Source organism: Carcharodon carcharias, chromosome 7 (assembly GCF_017639515.1).
Source record: "Carcharodon carcharias isolate sCarCar2 chromosome 7, sCarCar2.pri, whole genome shotgun sequence".
Taxonomy (NCBI): Eukaryota; Metazoa; Chordata; class Chondrichthyes; order Lamniformes; family Lamnidae; genus Carcharodon; species Carcharodon carcharias.
In genome coordinates, this window is record NC_054473.1 from 186,480,061 (window position 1) to 186,506,451 (window position 26,391).

The window sequence follows — 26,391 nt, forward strand, 5'->3', positions numbered from 1 at the left end:
AGTTCCTTTCTCCCTTCCACCTCCTAATTTACAGCTATGACTGAAATGTTTTTCTATCCTCTACAGTGATGACAGAAGCAAAATATTTGTTCATTTCATCCGCCATCTCCTTATTATTTACTATTAACTCCCCATCTTCACTTTCTAGAGAATTGACACTCAGTTTACTTACTCTTTTCCTTTGTAAATACCTGTAGAAACTCTTGCTATCTGCTTTTACATTTCTAGCTAGCTTCCTCTCATACTCTAATTTCATCTTTCTGATTAACCTTTTAGTCATTCTCTGCCATTCTTTATATTCTGACCAATCATCTGACCTGCCAATCACCTTTGTACAGTTATATGCTTTTCCCTTAAGTTTGATGTTTTCCTTAACTTCTTTAGTTAACCATGGATGGTGGGTCCTCCCCTTAAAATTTTTCTTTATAGTAGGAATATACTTATTCTGTGTATTCTGAAACATCCCCTTAAATGTCTGCCACCGCTTCTCTATTGATCTTATCTCTAGCCTAGTATCCAAGGTCACTTCAGCTAGCTCAACTTTTGTGCCCATAGTTACCCTCACTTAATTTTAAAATATTCGTCTTAGGCCCAGACTTTTCACTTTCAAATTGGATGTAAAATTCAATCATTTTATGGTCGCTGCTACTTAGGGATGCCTTTACTTTGAGGTCATTAATTAATTCTGTCACATTACACAATACCAAGTCTAATATAACCTGCTCTCCAGTTGGTTTCAGAAAGTGCTGCTCTAAGAAACTATCTCAAAAGCATTCTATGAATTCCTCATCCAGGCTACTACTGTCAATCTGATTTTTTCAGTTTATACGGAGATTAAAATCACCCATGATTATTGCCCTCCTTTTATCACAAGCACCCAATAGTTCCTCTTGTTTACTTCGCCCTACATTATGGTTACTGTTAAGGTGCCTGTACACCACTCCCACTAGTGACCTCTTTCCCTTACTATTCCTCATCTCCACCTAAGCCGATTCTACTTCCTGATATTCTGAACCAAACTCATCTCCAACCATCACACCAATGCCATCCTTGATTAACAGTGCTACCCCTCCAGGCCCCTAGCTTCCTACTCTTTCTTGAATGTCATATACCCCTCAATATTCAGGGCCCAATCCTCGACATCCTGCAGGCTCATATCCAAAATGGCTATCAGCTCTTGTTTATTTACTCCAATGTGCACTTTCAATACATTTACTTTGTTATGAATGCCACCCGCATTCAGATATAAAACCCTTAGTTTTGTCTTTTTGCTATCTTTGTAACATCTGGTCTTCACTGTTGGTGTATTCTTAGGTTTTTTCCTCCATTCCTTCCTGCCATTCTCAAGCCTCATTTCCAATATTACTATGTTGCTCTACTGCTTTGACTCTACCACTTGATTTGCTACATCGACCCAACTTGATCATTCCCTTGAGTCCCAGTCCCTCCTGGTTAGTTAATTTTAGCCAAGGTGTGATAGGAGCACTAACCGCTGGCTGCAGTGCCCTGAGGTTACAGAGAGCGAAATCACCCAGAGTTCCACCACTGGTATTGCTTAATCAGTAGTTGAACCTATCAGTTTTTCCTTTGCACATCACAGGAATACCAAAATGAACTTCAACATCTTTTGTCCCCTTGCTAAGATTAGCTAACTCAGACCAGCAGTCACATCTGGGATATGCTCACAATGGTCCAATATCATATTATGGGATGCATTTTCCAAAGTGCATTTATAGTTTAAATATTGTTTCACAGGTTCTACTTTGGAATGGTCCAGGTAATTACTATGGACAGATGGATTACTAACACACTTTTAAGACTCATACCAGGTCCTACATGTATAACTGTAGTTTTCAAACTGGGGTGCACAGTAACTTTCCAAGGAATCAGCAAAATAAAATGAAAATGTTTACTCAGCACACAAGCAAATATATGACAGCCAAGGGGAGACTTAATGCAAGCCAGGAGCAGAGTGCAGCTGCTGCACATGCAGCACACAGTGGGCTGGCTGTTTCACCTACAAAGGGAGCAGGCACACTCATCTCACTGATATCTGTAAGTAAATATCTGTTTTCTTAAAAGCATTATTAAAACACCCTTTACATGCAGCGCTTTCCTATTATGATTATGTAGTGTATTACTACTCATGGCAGGAAAATGCTGCACCTATTGATAATCACAGATCCCCCGCATCTAAATTATATCAAATATCTATACGTATTTGCATTTATATGGGGGAATCTGTGATTACTAATCCATTTGAAATCCATTTAAAATAGCATGCGAACCACAGATATATAAAAGATAAACACATGGCTTCCTCTTAATGTTAGTTTTTATTAACCAATTAGAATTATTGGCATTGCTTTCCATTTCTACATGTTATTATCATCGTTTTCAGTCTAACGTGTTGCATACCTATGTTGTTCTGTTTGCTCCTCTTTCTGCTAATTGGAGCAGGTCTTTTGAATGAGTTCTGGCTATAAAGGGAAAAACAATAATGAGCACAATCATACTTGGGCTGAAAGAACAAAATTCTAATGTTAATTGTCTTATAATGGTTAAAAAAAGAACATTTTTAGTGGGTCATATATATTGCATTTCCTGTCGTCACCTCTTGACCTCCTGCTGTGACACTGTTGTCATAACTCTTGTGTCAACTTCCTCCCATTATAAAAACTTATGCCCGCATATGACCTGGGCAGCAGATTCTATAAATTGATGTAGTTCTTTCTGAAATCTATTTCCCTATAGCAGCACAGTCCTTTTGGAGATTAAGATCCCTCTTTAAACTTCAAACACTGTCCAGTGTATTGGGTGGCACTACCAGCATGCTAAGTGGGACAAATTAGAAACAGATCTAGCAGTTCAAAACTGGTCACCTATGAGGTGCTGCATGTGGTCTATCAGCAGCATCAAAATTGGATTCCTCTGCAATCTGTAATCTCATGGCCTTTGTGAAGATGGATGTTATGTTTTTTTTAATATTTTTAGGGAATATGGTGATATTCTGTAAAGAAGACTGTGTATGTGTATGTGCCCATGGGTAATTAAACTAGGGGAAGGTTCAAAGAGACAGCTTGTCTATGGGAACTGAGAGATGAAAGGTAAAGGTGCTAGATGCATACATTTGTAATGAGAGGCTATGGTGAAGTTGGAATTAAAAGTAAATAAGTTGGATTAAAAGTTGCATTAGGTGATAGGTAGGGATTTGACTTTCAGCCATTAAATTTCAAAGGGTAGTTTAGAAGTGACAAGGGACTTTTACAACTTACAAAGATTCCATAAGTAAACAAGGGAAGGATATTAAATTTTATTTGACCCAAAAGTGGAGGTAATAGGAAAACATGAAAGATTTTTACATGTTGGAAAAGTTGAGTTTTAGGACAATGGAGTTTAAGATGAAAGACAGAAAAGATATTGAAGGAAAAATATTTAGTTGAGTTGTGGTGGTTGTGTGGGGAAGATGGCTTGAGACCAGCTCTGTGCTGAAAGTTGTGAATTTGAAGCAGCCATTCAATTTCAAGACACCCTCAGCCATCCATCCAGGCAGTGAATTCCAGACACCTACCACCTTCTGGCTGAAAAAAGTTTTTCCTAATATTCCCTCTAATCCTACCAATCACCTTAAATCTGTGCTCCCTGGTAATTGACCTCTCAGCTAGGGAAAACAAGGATTTCCAGTCTACTCTGTCTATGCCCCTTATAATTTTGTACACCTCAATCAAGTCACCCCTCAGTTTCCTCTGTTCTAAGGAGAATAACCTTAGCCTATTCAATCTTTCCTCATAGCTGCAATTTTCCAGCCCTGGCAACATTCTTGTAAATCTCTTCTATACTCTCCCCACAGCAATTATGTCCTTCCTATAATGTGGTAACCAGAACTGTACGCAAAACTCCAGCTGTAACCTAACCAGCATTTTATACAGTTCCAGCATTACATTCCTGCTTTTGTATTCTATACCTCATGCAATAAAGGAAAGCATTCCATATGCCTTCTTTACCACCTTCAGGGACCTGTGGACATGCACTCCAAGGTCTCTCACTTCCTCCACCCCTCTCAATATTTTTCACCTCTCAGTGTATTAGGCACTGCAGGTAAAGGGAAAGCTCAAAGATATTAAGTGATTAAATGAGGAGAAAGTAATATGGAAACCTGTGAGTATAACATTAGAGTAGAAGGACAAGTTAGGGTGTGTGGCCCAAATAAGTGTTCCTTATATAACCGCATGGAGCATTAGGCAAAAATTGAATGAATTGCAGGCCCAAATTCAACTTTGGAGGATCTGATGTGTTGGCCATTATGGAGTCATGGTTGCAAAACAATCAGGACTGGGAACTAAATATACCAGGTTATAAGATCCACAGGAAAGATAGGGAAAATGGTAGAAGGGGAGAGGTAGCTTTAGTAATTCAAGATAAAATCACTTAAATGGTAGGGGAGGATATAATGAGAGATAAACAGGCAATGGAGACTTTATGGATAGAATTAAAAAATAGAAAAGGATTTAAAATTGTAGTGAGAGTTACACATAGGACCAGGAAGCTGCTGTAAAGTGGTGGACTGATTAGACAAGCACGTGGAAATGGCAGAATGGTTTTAATGGCAGATTTTAACTTTTATACAGATTGAGACAAGCAGATTAGCACCAATCAGAAAGGTAGTGAATTTCTTGTGTGTGTATGGGATAGTTTTCTGAAGCAATATATTCTTGAACCAACACGAGGGCAGGCCATATTAGATTTAACAATGAGTAATGAGTTAGATTTAATTAACAGCCTAACAGTACATGAATATTAATTTAATAGTGATCATAATATCAAGTTCAATGTAGTATTTGACAGTGAGGTGGATCATAATCCTAGCTCCTTTTTGAGACTATTCTGGATCAAGCATACTCCTCGGATGAGACTCTCACTTAAGTTTGAGAAAGACAAGTCTTACAGACACTTAAATTTGTCTGAACAACTGTTCCAACTCTTCCTAATGGAAAAGAGACACCAGAGAACATTACCATCCTCCAGATAGCCTTTTTTAACAAGTTTTAGCTAGATTGTAACATCCCAGGTATTATAAGGGTATGGGCATCTTTCCTCAACAACGTACTCTCCACTAAAGAGTGTACAGAGATGGGTTTTAGAGTTTGGATACAGAAGACCATATGAGACAACATATTTTCTAAATTATATAACAGTTTATTAAAGAACTGAATATGCAATTCACTTCTGCTGGTAATTCAGTCGCAACATTGACAGTTCTAGGAAAGCTAAGTAAAATCTTGCTTCTAATAGAGAATCCAGATCTTATTAATGTTACAGAGATACTTAAGTTATCCATCAATATTTAAAGTTGTATTTACCTTAAATCCCAGAGTAGAAAGCTACCGAGTCTAGCAGGGATACCTCTATCCCAATTAGGGGAAGAACTATCATCACTACACTACAGTAGCCTACCTTTACCTGAGAGAAACTGGAGTGAATCCAATTAACCTAAAAATCCTACTGTGTAGTTCCCATATTTATACCCTAAAAGAGCAAAACCAGCAGGAAGCCTGCTGAGCGCTTATGTTAAACAACATCCTTTGTTTTTCATGAACATTCTTCAATCAACCAGGTTACTGAGAAGTGCAGTCAGTGGTCAACTCCTTGCAACATGCAGTTTCCAAGATTCAGTTAACAAGTTATTTAGATTCATCTTTAAGGTTATCCATTGTTAGACTGTATTTATCAATGCCTTGCTGAGGTGATGTAAAGGCCAGGTTCCTGTTTTTCAAAACTGCCTTGTGTTAAAGGACATACCATATTCTATGCGACAGGATGTTTTTGCTCGAGCATACAATTATGCCTAGGCATGTTTATAAACTTTAATTTTTTTTTGTCCAGCAAGTGAACTCTGCTTTTAATTTGAACTCTGCTTTTAATTTTTAATCCCCATTCTTTTTCACCTTACACCTCCTTATTTATGTCTGGATTCTCTTATAACTTTGTATTTGTAGTTGCATTCCTTCACAAAAGAGACAAATGTGAAACAGTTACTAAGATTTTAGATTTAAGTAAGACCGACTTCAATGGGATGAGGCAGAATCCACAATAAACTGGGCAAATGTGTAAATTGGTAAAATAAAACATCAGAGGGGAGTGTTTGTGATACAGAACCAGCTTATATCTCTAAGGGGAAAGAACTCTACTTGCCAAGGAGAGACAGCCATGAATAATTAATGTGATGACAGACTTCATTTTTCTAAAAGAAAAATCATACAAAACAATCAAAAAAATAGCACAGATCCTGGCAATTTTGAAATACAAAGAAACCCAAAGGGTGTAAAAACAGTAAGAGCTACAAAAAGGGAGTATGGAAAGAAACTTGCAAAGTATATCAAAATCAGCACAAAACAATGTTACAAGTATATTCGGAAAAAGTCAGTGGTGAGGATCCATATCATGCCCTTGGGAACTGATAATGGTGACACTGTCAATGAATATAAGAAAAAGTGGGCATGCTAAATAATTATTTTGTGTTGTTATTTATAGCAGAGGAAGAGGTATGTAAGATATCCCAAGGGACCAAATATGAAATCAAAGACAGTGACTCGCCAAAATTAAGATAAGCAAAACAATAGTAATGAAAAAATTAATGACACTAGAGTTACAAATTTGCAAGAGCAGATGGTTTCCATCCATGGGTTTTAAAGGAAGTAGATGAGAACATTGCAGATGTCCTAACTATAATCTTCCAAATTTCTCTCAATTTGGGAACTATTCTTTTAAATTGGAAAATTGTGCATGTCACTCTCCCTTATTCAAGAAAGGTAAGAAGCCAAGGAATTATAGATCAGTTAGCCTAACATCTGTTGTTGGGATATTGCTATAATTAAAGATATGGCAACTAAGCACCTTGAAAATTTTTGGCTGATAAGATAGCCTGTATGAATTTGAGAAAGGTAGATCATGCCTGATGAACATGATTAAAGTAGTGGACAGGGGCATGTCAATGGATATTATTTATATGGACTTCCAGAAGGCACTTGATAAAGTTCCTGTTAACTAAAGTGGAAGCTTGTGGAATTGAAGGCAGATTACTGATCTGGTTAGGAAATTAGCTGAGCAGCAGAAGATAATGGTCGGATATTCTAGTTGGCAGGATGGATACTCTCTGTTTAATTTTATCCCATTGAGGGTGTCAATGCATTCAGCTAACAGAAGCTTACTAGAGATAAGACCAGGGAAAAATAGCCAATCAACCCTAACAATGAAATGATACAAATTAAGATGAGAGGTCATTAAAAACTAATTTGACATTTTGGGGTTTTCAAAAAAACACTAATTACAAAATAAACTTAAAACGACAGGCCTTAGGAAGGATACTGTTTATGCAACACTGCACATTTATTGTTTTGCCTTCTTACTATTAATAAACCCAGGTTTAAAAGAGTATAATAACTATAAATCCACAAAATTATATCATAACATCAATTAAGTTTGATAAGTTCAAATTAGTAAAAGGTAAATTTGGGGCAAATTATTGGGCAGTTCTGCAAACAAAGGCTGATTAACTCATGGAACGGATCCTGAATAGAATAGTAAAGATGAAATCCCTGGGATTAATGAAGAAGCAATTGGGTGTTGCAATAGGGATGAATTGTAAGGTCTTTCTGAATGCATGAACTAAGGAAGGCCAAATGTTGAGCCTTTCTCATTAATGATTATCTAGTGATAACTCAAAAGCTTAAAAACATGATAGTTGGATAGGGCACCCTTTTGGCTTACAATTAATGGTATAACAAGCTGCTGAGGAGATTTACAATTGGCAGCATATTGGAGTAATCAGTGCCAAAGATTAAGAGGATAATGGTTTACACTGATGATTCCCCTCTCACCCCAAGATGGGCATCTTTGTTAAATCAAGGTCTGACAAGGAGGCACGATATAACAGAATCATAATTTGTAAGACAGATTGTGGTCCAACCATTTGTTTGCAATTTCTTTGTCATTCAAAATAGAAATAGGACCAGTAATGCAGAAGCCCAGGGTAATGCTCTGGGGACCTGGGTCTGAATCCTACCATGGCAGATGGTGGAATTTGAATTCAATAAAAATCTGGAATTAAAAGTCCAATGATGGCCATGAAACCATTGTCAATTGTTGTAAAACACCATCTGGTTCACTAATGTCCTTTAGGGAAGGAAATCAGTCGTCCTTACCTGGTCTGGCTTACATGTGACTCCAGACCCACAGCAATGTGGTTGACTCTTAAATATCCTTTGAAATGGTGCAGCAAGCCAGTTGTAACAAACCACTACAAAGTCACAAAAAAGGAATGAAATTGGAAGGACCACCCTGCATTGACCGAGGCATTGGAAACGACAATGGCAACCGCAGCCCTGTCGACCCTGCAAAGTCCTCCTTACTACCATCTGGGGGCTAGTGCCAAAATTGGGAGAGCTGTCTCACAGACTACTCAAGCAACAGCCTGAGGTGGTCATCCTCACGGAATAATACCTCACAGATAATGTCCCAGACTCCACCATCACCATCCCTGGGTATGTCCAGTCCCATCAGCAGGACAGACCCAGCAGAGGTGACGGCACAATGGTATAGAGCTGGGAGGGAGTTGCCCAGGGAGTCCTCAACATCGACTCCGGACTCCATGAAGTCTCATGGCATCAAGTTAAACATGGGCAAGAAAACGTCCTGCTGATTATCACGTACCGCCCTCCCTCAGCTGATGAATCAGTGCTCCTCCATGTTGAACATCACTTGGAGGAAGCACTGAGGGTGGCAAGGGTGCAGAAGGTTCTCTGGGTGGGGTACTTCAAAGTTCATCACCAGGATTGGCTCAGTAGCATCACTACTAACTGAACTGGTCAAGTCTTAAATGATATAGCTGCCAGGCTGGGTCTGCGGCAGGTGGTGAGAGAGCCAACAAGAGAGAAAAACATACTTGACCTCAGCCTCACCAACCTGCCTGCCGCAGATGCATCCATCCATGACAGTATCGGTAGGACTGACCATGCACAGTTGTTGTGGAGACAAAGTCCCACTTTCACATTGAGGATACCCTCCATCGTGCTGTGTGGCACTACCACCATGCTAAATGGGATAGATTTCAAACAGACTTAGAAACTCAAGGCTGGGCATCCAAGAGGTGCTGTGGGCCATCGGCAGCAGCAGAACTGTACTCAAACATAATCTGTAAACTCATGGCCTGGCATATCCCTCACTCTACCATTACCATCAAGCCAGGGGATCAACCCGGGTTCAATGAAGAGTGCAGGAAGGCATGCCAGGAGCAGCACCTGGCATACCTAAAAATGAGGTGTCAACCTGGTGAAGCTATAAAACAGGACTACTTGGGTGCCAAACAGCATAAGCAGCAAGTGATAGACATGGCTAAGCGATCTCACAGCCAATGGATCAGATCTAAGCTCTGCAGTCCTGCCATATCCAGTTGTGAATGGTGGTGGATAATTAAACAGCTCATTGGAGGAGGTGGCTCCACAAATATCCCCATTCTCAATGATGGAGGAGCCCAGCACATCAGTGCAGAAGATAAGGCTGAAGCATTTGCAACATTCTTTAGTTAGGAGGGCCGAGTGGATGATCCATCTCGGCCTCCTCTGAAGGTCTCCAGCATCAGATGCCAGTCTTCAGCCAATTCGATTCACTCCACATGATGTCAATAAATGGCTGAAGGCACTGGATACTGCAAAGGCTATGGGCCCTGACAACATTCCGGCAATAGAACTGAAGACTTGTGCTCCAGAACTTGCTACGCCCCTAGCCAAGCTGTTCCAGTACAGCTACAACACTGGCATCTACCTAGCTATGTGGAAAACTGGCCAGGTATGTACTATACTCAAAAAGCAGGACAAATTCAACCCGGCCAATTACTGTCCCATCAATCTACTCTCCATCATCAGTAAAGTATTGGAAGGGGTCATCAACAGTGCTATCAAGAGGCACTTGCTTAGCAATAACCTGCTCACTGATGCCCAGTTTGGTTTCCGCCAGGGCCACTCAGCTCCTGACCTTGTTACAGCCTTGGTTCAAACATGGACAAAAGAGCTGAACTCCTAAGGTGAGGTGAGTGTGACTGCACTTGACATCAAGGCAGCATTTGACCGAGTGTGGCATCAAGGAGCCCTACCAAAACTGGAGTCAATGGGAATCGGGGGAAAACTCTCTGCTGGTTAGAGTCATACCTAGCACAAAGGAAGATGGCTGTGGTTGTTGGAGGTCAGTCATCTCAGCTCCAGGACATCACTGAAGCAGTTCCTCAGGGTAGTGTTCCAGGCCCAAGCATCTTCAGCAGCTTCATGAATGACCTTCCTTCCATTATAAGTCAGAAGTGGGGATGTTCGCTAATGATTGCACAATGTTCAGCACCATTTGCGACTCCTCAGATACTGAAGCAGTCCATGTCCAAACGCAGCAAGACCTGGACAATATCCAGGCTTGGGCTGATAAGTGGCAAGAAACATTCACGTCACACAAGTTTCAGGCAATGACCACCTCTAACAAGAGAGAATCCAACCATCGTCCTTTGATGTTCAATGGCATTACCATCACTGAATACCCCACTATCAACATCCTGAGGGTTACCATTGACCAGAAACTGAACTAGACTAGCCATATAAATACTGTGGCTACAGAGCAGGTCAGAAGCTAGGAATCCTGCAACGAGTAACTCAGCTCCTGACTCCCCAAAGCCTATCCACCATCTACAAGGAACAAGTCGTGAGTGTGATGCAATACTCCCCACTTGTTTGGATGAGTGCAGCTCCTACAACACTGAAGAAGCTGAATGCCGTCCAGGTCAAAGCAGTCCACTTGATTGGCACCACATGCACAAACATTCACTCCCTCCACCACCAACGCATAGTAGCAGCAGTGTGTACCATCTACAAGATGCACTGCAGAAATTCACCAAGGCTCCTTAGACAGCACCTTCCAAACCCACAACCACTACCACCTAGAAGGACAAGGGCAGCAGATAGATGGGAACACCATCACCTGGAAGTTCCCCTACAAGTCTCTCACCATCCTGACTTGGAAATATATCGCTGTTCCTTCACTGTTGCTGGGTGAAAATTGTGGAACTCCTTTCCTAACAGCACTGTGGGTGTACCTACACCAAATGCAGTGGTTCAAGAAGGCAGCTCACCACCACCTTCTCAAGGGCAATTAGAATTGGGCAATAAATGCTGGCCTAGCCAGCAAAGCCCACATCCTGTGAATGAATAAAAAAAAATAGAAATAATGATTTTAAAAATACTTTGGATGTCCATTTTAAATTTTAGAAATTTCTGCACATTAGTCAAAATCTGCATTGTGCGGTTCAAATGTGATAGACAAGGGATCATCAAAAGATAAGTGAAATCTGCTATTCTCTAATGCACCACCTAGTGGCCAGTTATGAATATAGCTAAAGACCTGCATTTATCTAACGTTTCAGCCCCTACATCTTCCCAAAGACGACCAATAAAGTGGTGATTGATGTTCTGTAGCCAAGATCAGCAGCCATTTTGCAAACAGCAGCTCATCTATTTTTGTCGTAGTTTTTGTTCATTAGTAATGAAAAAGGACCACCTAAAAAACATCTATCCATCTCTTTCAGGTGCTGACTGACCTGCTGCACATTTCCAGCATGTGTTTTGTTTTTCCTTTTAAAAATTTGCCATTTTTTCCTACTTACCCATCAGAAAAGATGTCATTCCTCTTTTTAAAATCGTGCTTGTCGCTGGATTTCTGCTCTTTCCTTGATGTACTTGGTTTTGAGAGTTTAGCCTCAGGTACAGTTATTGGCTGGTTAGATGGCTTTCCATACTGCGCAAACCAAAATGTTGCACCATACTGCTGATCAGTTTCTGGAATGTAATCTCTGTTCTGAGTGTCAGAGGATGCACTAGAGCCACCAATACCAGCTGGGCCAATGGGCAAATCATCTTGCTGGCTATTTGTGTTCCTTGCTTTGGCATCAGAACTCAGTTTGTCAACATTTCCCAACTGATCTGCGTTGGTAATTTCTCTATTTGCCTCCTGTGGAAAATCATCTTCTACAAATATCTGTCGTCTCACTTTTTCCTAAGAGAAAATAAAGGACAAAAAATTGTTTTACTTTTTTATTATTTATTTTTGTTTGTTTTCAATTAAATAAATCTTAGGGTGAAGTTTGAGAACAGATATATAACATTTTCATATTACTACATTGTATAAATGGTCTGTTCTCTACCACTTACCCAGCACAGTGAGTAAACTCATCACTCAGGTTCTGTTTTGTGCTGCCTTAGCTGCGGCAGTGGTGGACACACCACACCTGGGGCGGAATCGTCCCAGATTTGCACTAAATGTGGTAGGGGGCAGAAAAAGGACATTTTACCTGCCAGCCACAATGGTGGCTTTTCATGCTGTATCGTCCCAATGCCACCTCATTAATCATGCTTTCCCCGGAAACTGCCGTTTCGATGATGGGCAGGCTCAGATTAGCTTGCCACGCTGTCACTTCATCAGGCCGGGCACCATATTTAAAGTGGAGCTGCTTGCGCACCTCTCAGTGCTTCCAGTCCAGGACTGCTGCAAAGAAGGCATGGCCCTGAAAATCAAGAAAACTGCAGCCCCCCTATTCAGAGACACGTCCTTCGAGTGCCTTTTGGAAGCTGTGGAGGCCCGCCATGATGTCCTCTACCTCCGCTCTGGCCGCAGGAGGGAAAGCAACATTACTACTTCGGCTTGGGAGGTGATGGCAATGGTGATGGCCCTCCAATGCAGATAGAGGATGAATGATCTCATCTGTGCTGTCAGGGTAAGGCAAACATCTCATAACTCTAAACTCACACACTCAAGGCCATCACACATTCACTGGCATCTCACTCACTGCCAGCTCAAGAGACATCACCACCCATTCTCACACACACCCTTACATCTCCATCTGGCCTCATCTCCTCTGGAGACTGCCTGTTCAGCCCTCATCTTGAGGCCACTTGCACAGATCAACTTGTTACCCTGCACATACCCTGGGATACTTCCTTGGATGATCCAGCATGTGGGGGATAATTCCAGCAAGCTGGGCTTATAGTGATATGCAGATGTATCACAATGAGGTTCCCAATGTCCGATGTTGGGAAACGCAGCCCACCATTGACGGGCAGAGCGGATTATTGCAAACTGGTTTCACGATGTCATGAAACCGATTTTTGGCCTTCTTGCCATATTGTCCGCTCATGCTGCCAAACACGCCTGACGCCAGCGGGCACGGAAAATTCTGCCCCTGGTCTCCATGCTACCATGCAAGGCAGTAAACATTAGCCATGGATTTCACTTCCTGGTCACTATCCAGTGAGTTCTGCTGGAAAATGAACCTCAGGTGAAGAAAGGAAATAGTTTGGGTTAGTTTTGATAGCCAAATGGCAAAATTGTCCTGCAAATATCCACTGCCTGATTCAAATCTAAAAAATGGCCACTTGGGTTAGCTATTGGAAAGTGGCAGCAGCCATGGAACCTGTATATCAGCAGCATTCCATGGCTTTATGAAATGCGGTGGGGGGGGGGGGTGGAATTTGGGTGAGGGGAAAAATTCAGAAATATTGAGCAACGGAATAACATCACAGCTTGGTTTGAAGTGATTTCAAACCCATCATTTCCTAATGCATCTAAATCATGAGGGGGTGGGTTCATGTGAAGGGAGGTTTATAAAGTTATAAAGAAAGGACAAGGCAATAGTGCAGGGTAGCGATGCAGATAATGATAACCAAAGTATGACAGGAAGGGACAAAACGTACAAACGTAAGAGTGCACGAGAAAATAAAGTCAAAGTAGGAAAAATGGTAAAAAGACAGAATTAAAGATTCTTTATCTGAATGCATGCAGCATTCATAACAAGACTGATGAATTGATAGCACAAATAGAAATAAATGAGCATGCATGAAAGCTATTACAAGGCATGGTTGCAAACTGACTATGGCTGAGGTCTGAACATTCCAGGGTATTTGACATTTTGGAAGAACAGGCAGAAATGGAGGTGGTGTAGCTTTGTTAATAAAGGTTGGGATCAGTACAGCAGTGGTTTGGATAATCAAAATGTAGAATGGGTTTGGGTGGAGATAAGAAATAGCAAAGGAACAAAGTCACTGGTAGGAGTGATTTATAGGCCCCAGCAGTAGCTGGTGAAGTATAAATTAAGAAATAATGGAGCTGGTAACAAAGCTATTGCAATCACTGTGGGAGATTTCAAATTTCATATAGATTGGATTAATCAAATTGGCAAAGGTAGCCTGGAGGATGAGTTCATGGAGTGCATTCGGGACAGTTTCTTAGAACAATATGTTCTGGAACCAATCAGGGAACAGGCAATTTTCAACCTGGTAATGTATAATGAGACAGGATTAATAAATGACCTCATAGTAAAGGATCTTCTAGGTAAGAGTGATCATAACATGATAGAATTTCAAATTCAATTTGAGGATGGGAAATCTGGATCTGAAAACTAGTATTTTAAACTGAAATAAAGGCATTTAAAAATGTATAAAGACAATGTCAGCTAAAGTAGAATGAGAAAATAGGTTAAAAGGCAAGGAAGTAGAGAAGCAGTGGCAGACATTTAAGGAGATATTTCATAACTCCTAACAAAGATATATTCCATTGAGAAAGAAAGACACCACAAGGATACACCATCCATAGCTAACTATAGAAGTTAAGGACAGATTCAAATGAAAAGATGTACAATTCTGCAAAGATTAGTCGTAGTTTAGAAGATTGGGAAAATTTTAGAAACCAATAAAGGATGACTAAAAAAAAGATAAAGGGGGAGAACTTGGAGTATGAGAGAAAACTAGCAAAAAATATAAAACAAACAGTATAAGCTTCTAAACGTATATAAAAAGAAAAAGAGTAGTTAAAGTGAGCATTGGTACTTTAGAGGGCGAGACTGGGGAATTAATAAGGGAAACAAGAAATGACAGAGATTTTGAAGAAGTATTTTGTATCAGTATTCACAGTAGAAGACACAAAACGCATCCTAGGAATAGTAAAAAGTTGGGGGCAAAAGGAAGGGAGGAACTTAAAACAGTTATGTCATTAGAGAAAAATTACTAGGAAAACTAATGGGACTAAAGGCTGACCTGGACCTGCATCCTAGGGTCTTAAAGGAAGTGGCTGCAGGGATCGTGCATGCACTGGTTGTGATCTACCAAAATTCTCCAGATTCTGGGAAGATCCCAGTGGACTACAAAAACACAAACGTAACACCACTATTCAAGAAATGAGGGAGACAGAAAGGAGGAAACTATAGGCTAGTTAGTCTAACAACTATTATTGAGAAAATATTAGAGTACATTATTAAAGAGGTAGTAACAGGATATTTAGAAAATCATAATATCAGGCAGTGTCAACATGGTTTCATGAAAGGGAAATCATGCTCATTAAATCCATCAGAATTCTTTGAGGATGTAACAAGTCGGGTGGATAAAGGGGAACCAGTAGATGTAGTGCATTTGGATTTCCAAAAGGCATTCAATAAAGTGCCACATATAAGTTTACTGTGCAAGATGGTAATGGGATGATATACTAGCATGGATAATGGATTGGCTAATTAACAGGAAGCAGGGAGTTGGGATAAATAGATCATTTTCACGTTGTCAAACTGTAACTAGCGGAGTGTGACAAGGATCAATACAGAGGCCTCAACCATTTACGATCTATATTAAAGACCTGGATAAAGGAACGAGCTGTACTGTGCCAGATTTGCTGATGATACAAAGATAGGCAGGAAAGCAAATTGTGAGGATACAAAAGGTCTGCAATGGGAATTAGATAGATTAAGAGAGTGGGCAAAAATTTGGCAGATGGAGTATAATGTGGGAAAATGTAAGGTTATCAACTTCGGCAGGAGGAATAGAAAAGAAGAATATCATTTAAATAGAGACTACAGAATGTTGCAGTACATGGGGATTGGGTGTCCTTGTACACGAATCACAAAAAGTTAGCATGGTACGGCAAGTAATTAGAAAGGTAAATGGAATGCTGGCCTTTAATGCAAGGATGACAAGAGTATAAAAGAATGGAAAACAAAACAAAAATAAAAATACCTGGAAAAGCTCAGCAGGTCTGAGTTTGGGGCGTGGGTAGGACAAGTAGAGCTGGATAGAGCCAGTGATAGGTGGAGATAGCCAAAAGATGTCAATGACAAAAGGACAAAGAGGTGTTGAAGGTGGTGATATTATCTAAGGAATGTGCTAATAGGTGACATTAAGGGTAGAAAGAAGGATGAGCGAGGTACAGATAGCCCTAGTGGGGGCAGGGTGGGGGGAAGGGAAGGGATCGAAATAGGCTAAAAAGGTAGAGATACTACATTGGGTGGAAATACATTTAAAAATAATGGAAATAGGTGGGAAAAGAAAAATCTATATAAATTATTGGAAAAAAGGGGGATCGGAAAGGGGGTGGGGATGGAGGAGAGAGTTCATGATCTAAAATTGTGGAACTCAATATTCAGTCTGGAAGGCTGTAAAGTGCCTAGTCGGAAGATGAGGTGATGTTCCTCCAGTTTGCGTTGAGCTTCACTGGAACATTGCAGCAGGCCAAGAATGGACATGTGGGCATGAAAGCAGGGTAGTGTGTCACCCAGTTTACGTTTGTTCTCTCCAATGTAGAGGAAACCGCATTGGGAGCAGCGAATGCAATAGACTAAATTGTGGGAAGTGCAAGTGAAATGCTGCTTCACTTGAAAGAAGTGTTTGGGCCCTTGGACGGTGAGGAGAGGGGAAGTAAAGGGGCAGGTGTTGCACCTTCTGCGGTTGCATGGGAAGGTACCGTGGGAGGGGGTTGAGGAGTAGGGGGCGATGGAGGAGTGGACCAGGGTGTCCCAGAGGGAATGATCCCTATGGAATGCCACCAGGGGGGTGAAGGGAAGATGTGTTTGGTGGTGGCATCATGCTGGAGTTGGCGGAAATGGCGGAGAATGATCCTTTGAATGCGGAGGCTGGTGGAGTGATAAGTGAGGACAAGGGGGACCCTATCATGGTTCTGGGAGGGAGAGGAAGGTGTGAGGGCGGATGCATGGGAGATGGGCTGGACACAGTTGAGGGCCTGTTTTTGCTTTTATTACTTGCTACAACTGTACAGAGCTTTGGTGACACCACATCTGGAGTACTGTGTACAGTTCTGGTCTCCTTATTTAAGGAGCGATATAATTGCATTGGAAGCAGTGCAGAGAAGATTCACAGGGCTGATTTCTGGAATAAGGCAGTTAATTTGGAGGGAAGGTTGGGTTAACATTCATTGGAGTTTAGAAGAATGAGGTTGAACTTCCTGAAACATACAAGATTCTGAGGGGGGCTTGATAGGGTAGATGCTAAAAGGATATTTCTTCTCATTGGGGAATCTAGAAATAGGGGGCACAACTTAAAAATAAGGGGTCTCCCATTTAAGACAGAGATGAGAAATTTTTCTCTCAGAGGGTCGTTAGTATTTAGAATTCTCTTCCATGGAGAGCAGTGGAAATTGGGTCATTGAATATATTCAAGGCTAAGTTAGACAGGTTTTTGATTTAGAACGGACTCAAGGGTTATGGGGGACAGGCAGGAAAGTTTAAGGCCACAATTAGATAAGCCAAGATCTTATTAAATGGTGGAGCTGGCTCAATGGGCCGAATGGCTTACTCCTACTCCAATTTCTTATGACCCTAATCATCTCACTGTTGTGGGATATTGCTGGGGGCTAGGCCCTCTCCCACACAGAAAGGGAGACTAAGAAAACAGAAAATTTGGAGGGGCCCTTCTGCTACCCGCCCCCCCACCCCCCACCCCCCCTCCCCACCCCACCCGCAACCCAAGTCATCTTTCGTAGATTCTGTACGCTGACTAAAGTGAGTGCAGATGGTTGCCCAGCAGCTTGGCTTCTGAGTGAGCAGATAAGGGAAGAAAATAAGGGGAATTTTACTGTACACGTTAAGTATATATTAATTGTGTTTAACTTTATGCGTGTGGTGGGTATTAGCTGCTTCACCAGAATCCTATAAATAGACACAGGCTGAAAATGTAGTCGTTAGGTTAGGAAATGTAAATAAATCTGTAAATAAACACAAAAGTATGCTAAGATTGGCTCCATTTCTATCAATCACCAACTGGGTTTCTAGAGTAGGACAATATATAATAGTACATGAAAACAAACCACTGCTTAATAAAGAGTAAAGGATGTCATAGGAATAAAGATCAACTAAATACATGTCGTACCATTAGCCTCTGATCTCGGTATTGAATTTTATTTCCTTCAGCTCTTGAATAGGATGAATTAATTGCAGGAATAACAGAATCCTCTTCCCTGTATTCATCTGCTGCATGATTCAAATGGAGTTTTCTTTTCTCTGGGGTAAAATCCTGATTTTTTGCCTGTCTTGTTTCACCAGTCCATTTATTGATTGTTGTATTATCCATGCAAGATTTATCCAAAGAATGCTGTTCGCTGCAATGTTTCAGTGGCACATCTTCCTTCTGTTTCACCATCTGGTCTGTTCCTGTGAGCAATGGCTCACATGACTGAAGCTTCAGGTTCACATGTGAATTTGATCCCGTAGCTCTTTGCTGTACATCTGTCTCTCCAGCATTCAAAATACTACTTTTCATCTGCTACATGATTTAATACAGAATGAAGTTAGAACAGTATAATCAGAAATCATTTTTCAACCATTTAATTAATATATAACCTGTACCAGGAATAACACATCATTGCTCAGCAGTCAATTGTCATGACAGCTCCATCAGTGTTGTAGTAGAAGTTTCCAGGGTCAATTTTTATTAGCACTAATCTCAGTCAGCACAGTAGCTGGGATTCTTTCTACAATGGTTTTAGCATCCCTGAGCTAGTAAAGGGATATAAAACAATCAACTATGGTTCTTACTTCTGGTTAAGATCTAATATTAGAAGCTTGCATAGGCAGGGGTTGGGCAAGGTGGGAGTGGGTTAGCTGCGATGCTTCTCCTTTACATGTGAAGAATAGCCACTTGGGAAAGGTAACCGACAGTGCCCATGAAACCATAATCCATTCACCAGGAGAAAAGGGAGAAATCCTAATCCCATGTCACCCACCCCTGAGCCAGAATCTTTAGGAATGTGGGGGCCCCTGCCATCTGAAGAGTCGGTGAGGAACACAACCCTATTGAATCCGAGTCCCGCAGGTATTTATGCTCTAATGAGTGTTGCTTGGCAATAGCCAGGACTTCCACCCCTCACTCAGGAGTAAGTCCCTCTTTGGAGAGCTGCTGGCCAATCATGTTGGTTGGCAGCGCTCGAGTGCCTCCAGTGGGAGCTGATGGCTTAGTGGTATTGTCACTGGACTAGTAATCCAGAGACCCAGGGTAAATGCTCTGGGGATCTAGGTTCTAATCCAGCCATGGCAGATGGTGGAATTTGAATTCAATCAAAATCTGGAATTAAAAGTCTAATGATGACCATACCATTGTTGTAAAACCCATCTAATTCACTAAATCTGTTGTCCTTACAACAATATCTTACAGATAATGTCCCAGACACCACCATTCCTGGGTATGTCCTGTCCCAGTGGAGTTGCCCTGGGAGTCCACAACATCCCCAGGAAGTGTCATGGCATCAGGTCAAACCTGGGAAGGAAATCTCCTGCTGATTACCATGTATTGCCCTCCCTCAGCTGAATGAATCAGTGCTCTTCCATGTTGAACACCACTTGGAAGAAGCACTGAGGTTGGCAAGAGTGCAGAATGTACACTCGGTGGGGGACTTCAATGTCCATCACCAAGAGTGGCTCCATAGCACTGGCTGAGTCCTAAATGACATGCTAAGTGACTAGGTCTGCGGCAGGTGGTGAGGGAATCAACAAGAGGGAAAAACATACTTGACCTCATCCTCACCAACCTGCCTGTAACAGATGCATTTCTCCGTGACACTATCAATAGGAGTGATCACCATACAATCGAAGTCCCGGCTTCACATTGAGGATACCCTCCAACGTGTTGTGTGGCACTACCACCGTGCTAAATTGGATAAATTGCGAACAAATCTAATAACTCATGACTGGGCATCCATGAGGCGCTGTGGGCCATCAGCAGTAGCAGAATTCTACTCGAACACAATCTGTAACCTCATGGCCTGACATATCCCCCACTCTACCATTACCATCAAGCCAGATCCTGGTTTAATGAAGAGTACAGGAGGGCATGCCAGGAGCAGTACCAGGCATACCTGAAAATGAGGTATCAACCTGGTGAGGCTATAACACAGGTCTACTTGGGTGCCAAACAGCATAAGCAACAAGTGATAGACAGAGCTAAGTGATCCCACAACCAACAGATCAGATCTAAATTCTGCAGTCCTGCCACATCCAGTTGTGAATGGTAGTGGATAATTAAACAACTCACTGGAGGAGGAGGTTCCACAAATATCCACCTCCTCAATGATGGAGCCTAGCACATCAGTGCAAAAGATAAGGCTGAAGCCGTTGCTACAACCTTCAGCCAGGAGTGCTGATGGATGATCCATCTTGCCTCCTCGGGACAGATGCCAGTGTTCAGCCAATTCGCGATATCAAGAAATGGCTGAAAACACTGGATACTGCAAAGCCTCTGGGCCCTGACAATATTGCAGCAATAGTACTGAGGACTGGTGCTCCAGACTTGCTGCCCCCCTGGCCAAGCTGTTCCAGTACAGCTACAACACTAGCATCTGCCTGGTTATCTGGAAAATTGGCCAGGTATGACCTGTACACAAAAAGTAGGACAAATCCAACCCAGCTAATTACCACTCCATCAGTCTATTCTCCATCATCAGTAAAGTAATGGAAGGAGTCATCAACAGTGCTATCAAGCGGTGCTTGCTTAGCAATAACCTGCCCACTGTCATCCAGTTTGGGTTCTGCCAGGGCCACTCAGCTCCTGACCTCATTACAGCTTTAGTTCAAACATGGACAAAAGAGCTGAACTCCTGAGGTGAGGTGAGAGTGACTGCCCTTGACATCAAGGCAGCATTTGACAGAGTGTGGCATCGAGGAGCCCTAGCAAAACTGGATTCAATGAGAATCGGGGGAAAACTCTCTGCTGGTTGAAGTAATACCTAGCACAAAGGAAAATGGTTATGGTTGTTGAAGATCAGTCATCTCAGCTCCAGGGTAGTGTCCTCGGCCCAACCATCTTCAGCTGCTTCATCAATTACCTTCCCTCCATCATAAGGTCAGAAGTGGGGTGTTCACTGATAATTGCACAATGTTCAGCACCATTTGCGACTTCTCAGATAGTGAAGCAGTCTATGTCCAAATGCAGCAAGACCTGGACACTATCCGGGTTTCGGCTGACAAGTGGCATGTAACATTCATGCCACACAAGTGTCAGGCAATGGCTATCGCCAACAATGACCATCTAACCATTGTCCCTTGATGTTCAATGGCATTACCATCATTGAATCCGCTACTTTCAACATCCGGGGGGGGCGGTTACCATTGACCAGAAATTGAACTGGACTAGCCAAATAAATACTATGGCTCCAAGAGCAGGTCAGAGGCTAGGAAAAGTGCGATGAGTAATTCACCTGCTGAATCCCCAAAGCCTGTCCATCATCTACAAGGCACAAGTCAGCAGTGTGATGGAATCTACTCGCCTGAATGAGTGCAGCTCCCACAACACTCCAGAAGCTTGACACCATCGAGGACAAAGCAGCCCACTTGACTGGCACCACGTACACAAACATTCACTCCCTCCACCACCGACGCACAGTAGCAGCAGTGTGTACCATCTACAAGATGCACTGCAGGAATTCACCAAGGCTCCTTCGACAGCACCTTCCAAACCCACGACCACTACCATCTAGAAGGACTAGGGCAGCAGATAGATGGGAACACCATCACCTGGAAGTTCCCCTCTAAGTCACTCACCATCCTGAATTGGAAATATATCGCTGTTCCTTCACTGTCGCTGGGTCAAAATCCTGGAATGCCCTTCCTAACAGCAATGTGGGTGTACCTACACCACACAGATTGCAGCAATTCAAGAAGGCAACCCACCGCCACATTCTCAAGGGCAACTAGAAATGGGCAATAAAGGCTGATGCAGCCAGTGAAGCCCACATCCTGTGAATGAATTTAAAAAAAACAGTGCTGCAGTGGCAGGAAGAGGCACTGCACGAAGCTTCCTGAGCCTAAGGCCAGGGAACCAGAGAAAAAGCTATCAGGGGTCCAGGCAGGGGTGTAGGGAAAGCTGGGGAGGGGGAGGTCCAAAGGTTGGGTGATCGGCGTTTCCACGGATAAGTTGGGAGAGGGGGAAGGGAGGTCCGCAGGTTACTGGGTCTTAAGGGGAGGACAAAAGAGAGCTTCTGCTGGATGCACACCCCCCACCTCCCCCCTTTCCACCAGAGATCTAATACCCTTCATTTACGGCCTTCCCCCAAGCTGTCATCCGGCTGCCAGCCTAAAAATTGCGGCTGAGTGTGTAATTGGGGCAAGGGTGGCCTTCCCATCCAAGGCCCTGGCAGCCCCAGCGTGAAATGGGCAGGAACCCAGAAGGAATCCTGACCATGAAATCTGCACATATTTTGTATTTATTTAATTCATCCGTGGGATTCCCCATCCCTAATTGCCCTGGAGAAATGAATGACTTGCTAGGCCATTTAAGAGTCAACCACATATTGTGGGTATGAAGTCAGATATCCTTCTCTAAAGGGCATTAGTGAACCAGATGGGTTTTTAGGACAATCAATAATGGCTTCATGGTCATCTTTGCCTTCAAGTGGCCAGCCCATAGCAACAAAGGAGCTCTCAGAGAAATATAGTTTCTCACTTTCTCAACTGCACAACATTAGTGGCCATGGATCGCTGGGTGAGGGGGAAAAATTCAAGAAAGTACAGTAACTGGGGGAGGCTCAAATATATTTTTGAATATCTCTTAAAGATCTTCCATAATCCTTCAGTTACTAAGCCAATGATACAAGATCACAAACTAACTCTAGTTAAAAAGACAGGCACTTAAGGTTAATAACATGTTCATCTCTTTCATGCCATCAGCTTCAAAAAGCCAAACTAAAGGCGACATCATCCCATCACTTTAGACTGACTGGAGTTGAATCCAATCTCCAGAGATGAAAGATTCATGTACTGATCCACTGCAACAACTAGAATCTGCAGTTTATTTTAATATCGCCTCTCTCTGCTCCTGCTGCTGAAACCCTCATCCATGTATTTCTTACCTCCAGACTTGAGTATTCTAATGCTTTATTGGCCAGCCTCCCTATCTTCCAACCTCCCTAAACCTGAGCTCATTCAAAACTCTGCTGCCCTTGTCCTAAGTTGCAGAGTCCCATTCATCCATCTCCCCTGTGTTTTTTTAAAATTTATTCATGGGATGTGGGCATCGCTGGCTAGGCCAGCATTTATTGCCCATACCTAATTGTTCTTGACAAGGTGGTGGTGAGCTGCTTTCTTGAGCCACTGCAGTCCATGTCGTGTAGGTACATCCACAGTGCTGTTAGGGAGAGTTCCAGGATTTTGACCCAGTGACAGTGAAGGAACGGTGACATATTTCCAAGTCAGGCTGGTGAGTGGCTTGGAGGGGAACTTCCAGGTGGTGGTGTTCCCATGTATCTGGTGCCCTTGTCCTAGATGGTAGTGGTCATGGGTTAGGTAGGTGCTGTCTAAGGAGGCTTGGTGAGTTCCTGCAGTGCAACTTGTAGATGGTACACACTACTGCCACTGTACGCTGGTGGTGGAGAGAGTGAATGTTTGTGGATGGGATGCCAATCAAGCAGGCTGCTTTGTCCTGGATGGTGTCAAGTTTCTTGAATGTTGTTGGAACTGTACTCATCCAGGCAAGTGTGAAGTATTCCATCACATTCCTAACTTGTGCCTGTAGATGGTGGACAGGCTTTGGGGGGTCAGGAGCTGAGTTACTCACTGCAAAATTCCTAGTCTCTGACCTGCTCTTGTAGCCACAGTATTTATATGACTATTCCAGTTCAATTTCTGGTCTATGGTAATCCCCAGGATGTTGATAGTGGGGGAATTCAGCGATGGTAATGCCATTGAATGTCATGGGGTGATGGTTAGATTCTCTCTTGATAGAGATGGTTACTGCTGCTAGTCAATCCTATATTGGTTCCTGGCCCACCACTGACTTGAATTTGAAATTCTCAACCTTGTTTTTAAATTCCTCCATTGTCCCACCCCCTCCCTATATGTGTAACCTCCTTTAGCGCTGCAGTTCTCCCTGAACTCTGTGCTCCTCCAATTCTGCACCCCCATCCCTACCGCAGATTTCCTCCTCCCCACCACTGGTGGCCACACCTTCAGCTGCCTAGACGTAAGTTCTAGAATACCCTCCCAAAACCACTCTGCCTCTTTACCTCTTTTAAGGCATTCCTTAAAACCTACCTTTATGGACAATCTTTTGATCACCAGACCTAAAAGTGCCTTATGTGGCTCGGTGTCAAATTGTGGCTGATAATGCCCCTTGAAGTTTCTTGGAACGTTTTACTGCACTGAAGACACTATATAAATGCAAGTTACTGTTTTTAATAGAAGAAAAAAAGTCATTATATGAAGGAGAACTTATACAGTTAACCTCTTCTTGCTGTTTTTCTAATGTCTTTATCCTATTTAGAAATCCTTCTGCAAATTTCCAATAATTTTTCAGGCTGTTGTCCTTTTGATAATCAGTGCCAGTTGAAGTAACCATGTCTCCTCTTGGTTGAAAATTCTCTACCAGGCTATTCGATAGTTTCTCAGCTTGGAAAGAGACAACAGCAGGTATAAAAGGTAAGCATAATAAGCCCCAAATATAAAGAGATAGATAAACCATAACATTTGCATTATCCTGCAGCTAATGTAAAGTTTCACAGGTACCAGTAGTTTGTTTTGGTCTCGGGATGCAGGTCATTCTGGCAAGACAACATATGTTGCCTTCCCCTAGTTGCCCTGAATAGGTAATGATGGAGTTTCTCCTTGAACTACTTGAGATGATGGTGCTCCCACAGTGGTGATTGATGGGGAATTCCAAGATTATGACCAAGTGACAATAAAAGAACAATAACATTCATCCAAGATAGAATCATGTGCTACTTGGATGGCAACTTTGAGTTGTACTGTCTTGTCCTCAGTAGTAAAGGTTTTGGGGTTAGGAACCTCCAGCAAAGTATGCCAGTGGTGGAAGTGATAAATAATAATGAGTTCAGTGGTGTGAGGACCTTTTTGTCTTGGATGGCAATCTTTTTTGAGAGTTGTTGCAACTGCACTCATCTAGTAAATGGAAAGTATGACTTAAATCTTGCTGGCGATGTTAGGAATATACAATTGCATTGAACCCTGAGCCAGCCAGGGATTCCCCGCTGGGTCCAATGATGCTTGCCTAGTAAAATGCAGGAACTGCAAACTGAACCTCTGCACAGGGTAAATGTCGGACCTGCTTCTAGATTATGGAGAGGCATTAGTGTCAAGAGGTTATTTGTTTGCTGCACTCGGCCTCTGCTCTGTTTATGCAGCCATTCTGTTAATATAGCTTTTTCAGTTAAGCTTCTGGTCAATGGTGACCACCTATTCACCCATCTCTTCTCCCCCATTGGATGCCAAAGGCTTTATTTTATTTATTCTTACACTGGATGTGGGCGTCACTGGCTAGGCCAGCATTAATTGCCCATCCCTAATTGACCTTGATATTAAACGGATCCAAGCCGGATGGTGAAGGATGAAACAAGATACAGATCTTTACCCTCTTTGTGGATTTATCCACAGGATGTACCATTACATAGAAACTAGGAGCAAGAGTAGGCTATTCAGCCCTTCAAGCCTGCTCCACCATTCATTAGGATCATGGCTGATCATCCAACTCAATAGCCTGCTCCTGCTTTCTCCCCATACCCTTTGATTCCTTTCGCCCCAAGAGCTATATCTAACTCCTTCTTGAAAACATACCATAGAAAGTAGTTGAGACCAAAACATTGTAATGAATTCCACAGGCTCACCACTCTCTGGGTGAAGAAATTTCTCCTCATCTCAGTCCTAAATGGTCTACCCCATATCCTCAGAATGTAACCCCTGGTTCTGGACTCCCCCACCATCGGGAACATCCTTCCTGCATCTACCCTGTCTAGCCCTGTTAGAATTTTATAGGCTTCTATGAGATCCCCCCTCATTCTTCTGAACTCCAGCGAACATAATCCTAACCGACTCAATCTCTCCTCATATGTTTGTCCCGCCATCCCAAGAATCAGTCAGGTAAACCTTCCCTGCACTCCCTCTATAGCAAGTACATCTTCCCTCAGATAAGGAGACCAAAATTGCACACAATATTCCAGGTGTGGTCTCATCAAGGCCCTGTACAATTGCAGCAAGACATCCCTGTTCCTGTACTTGAATCCTCTGGCTATGCAGGCCAACATACCATTTGCCTT

The 26,391-nt window shown here is 42.4% G+C and overlaps 1 protein-coding gene across 1 annotated transcript in view; it reads right to left on the minus strand.

Moving 5' to 3' along the window:
• terb1 (telomere repeat binding bouquet formation protein 1) overlaps positions 1-26,391 on the minus strand; it is a 185,847-nt gene that overhangs the window by 103,145 nt on the left and 56,311 nt on the right. The window contains exons 11-14 of the mRNA XM_041191710.1: positions 24,567-24,730; positions 18,228-18,620; positions 11,696-12,084; positions 2,419-2,480 (exon numbers count right to left, since the gene is read on the minus strand). Of these exons, the coding sequence (XP_041047644.1) occupies positions 2,419-2,480; positions 11,696-12,084; positions 18,228-18,620; positions 24,567-24,730 (1,008 nt within the window). The remainder of the gene's footprint in view (positions 1-2,418; positions 2,481-11,695; positions 12,085-18,227; positions 18,621-24,566; positions 24,731-26,391) is intronic.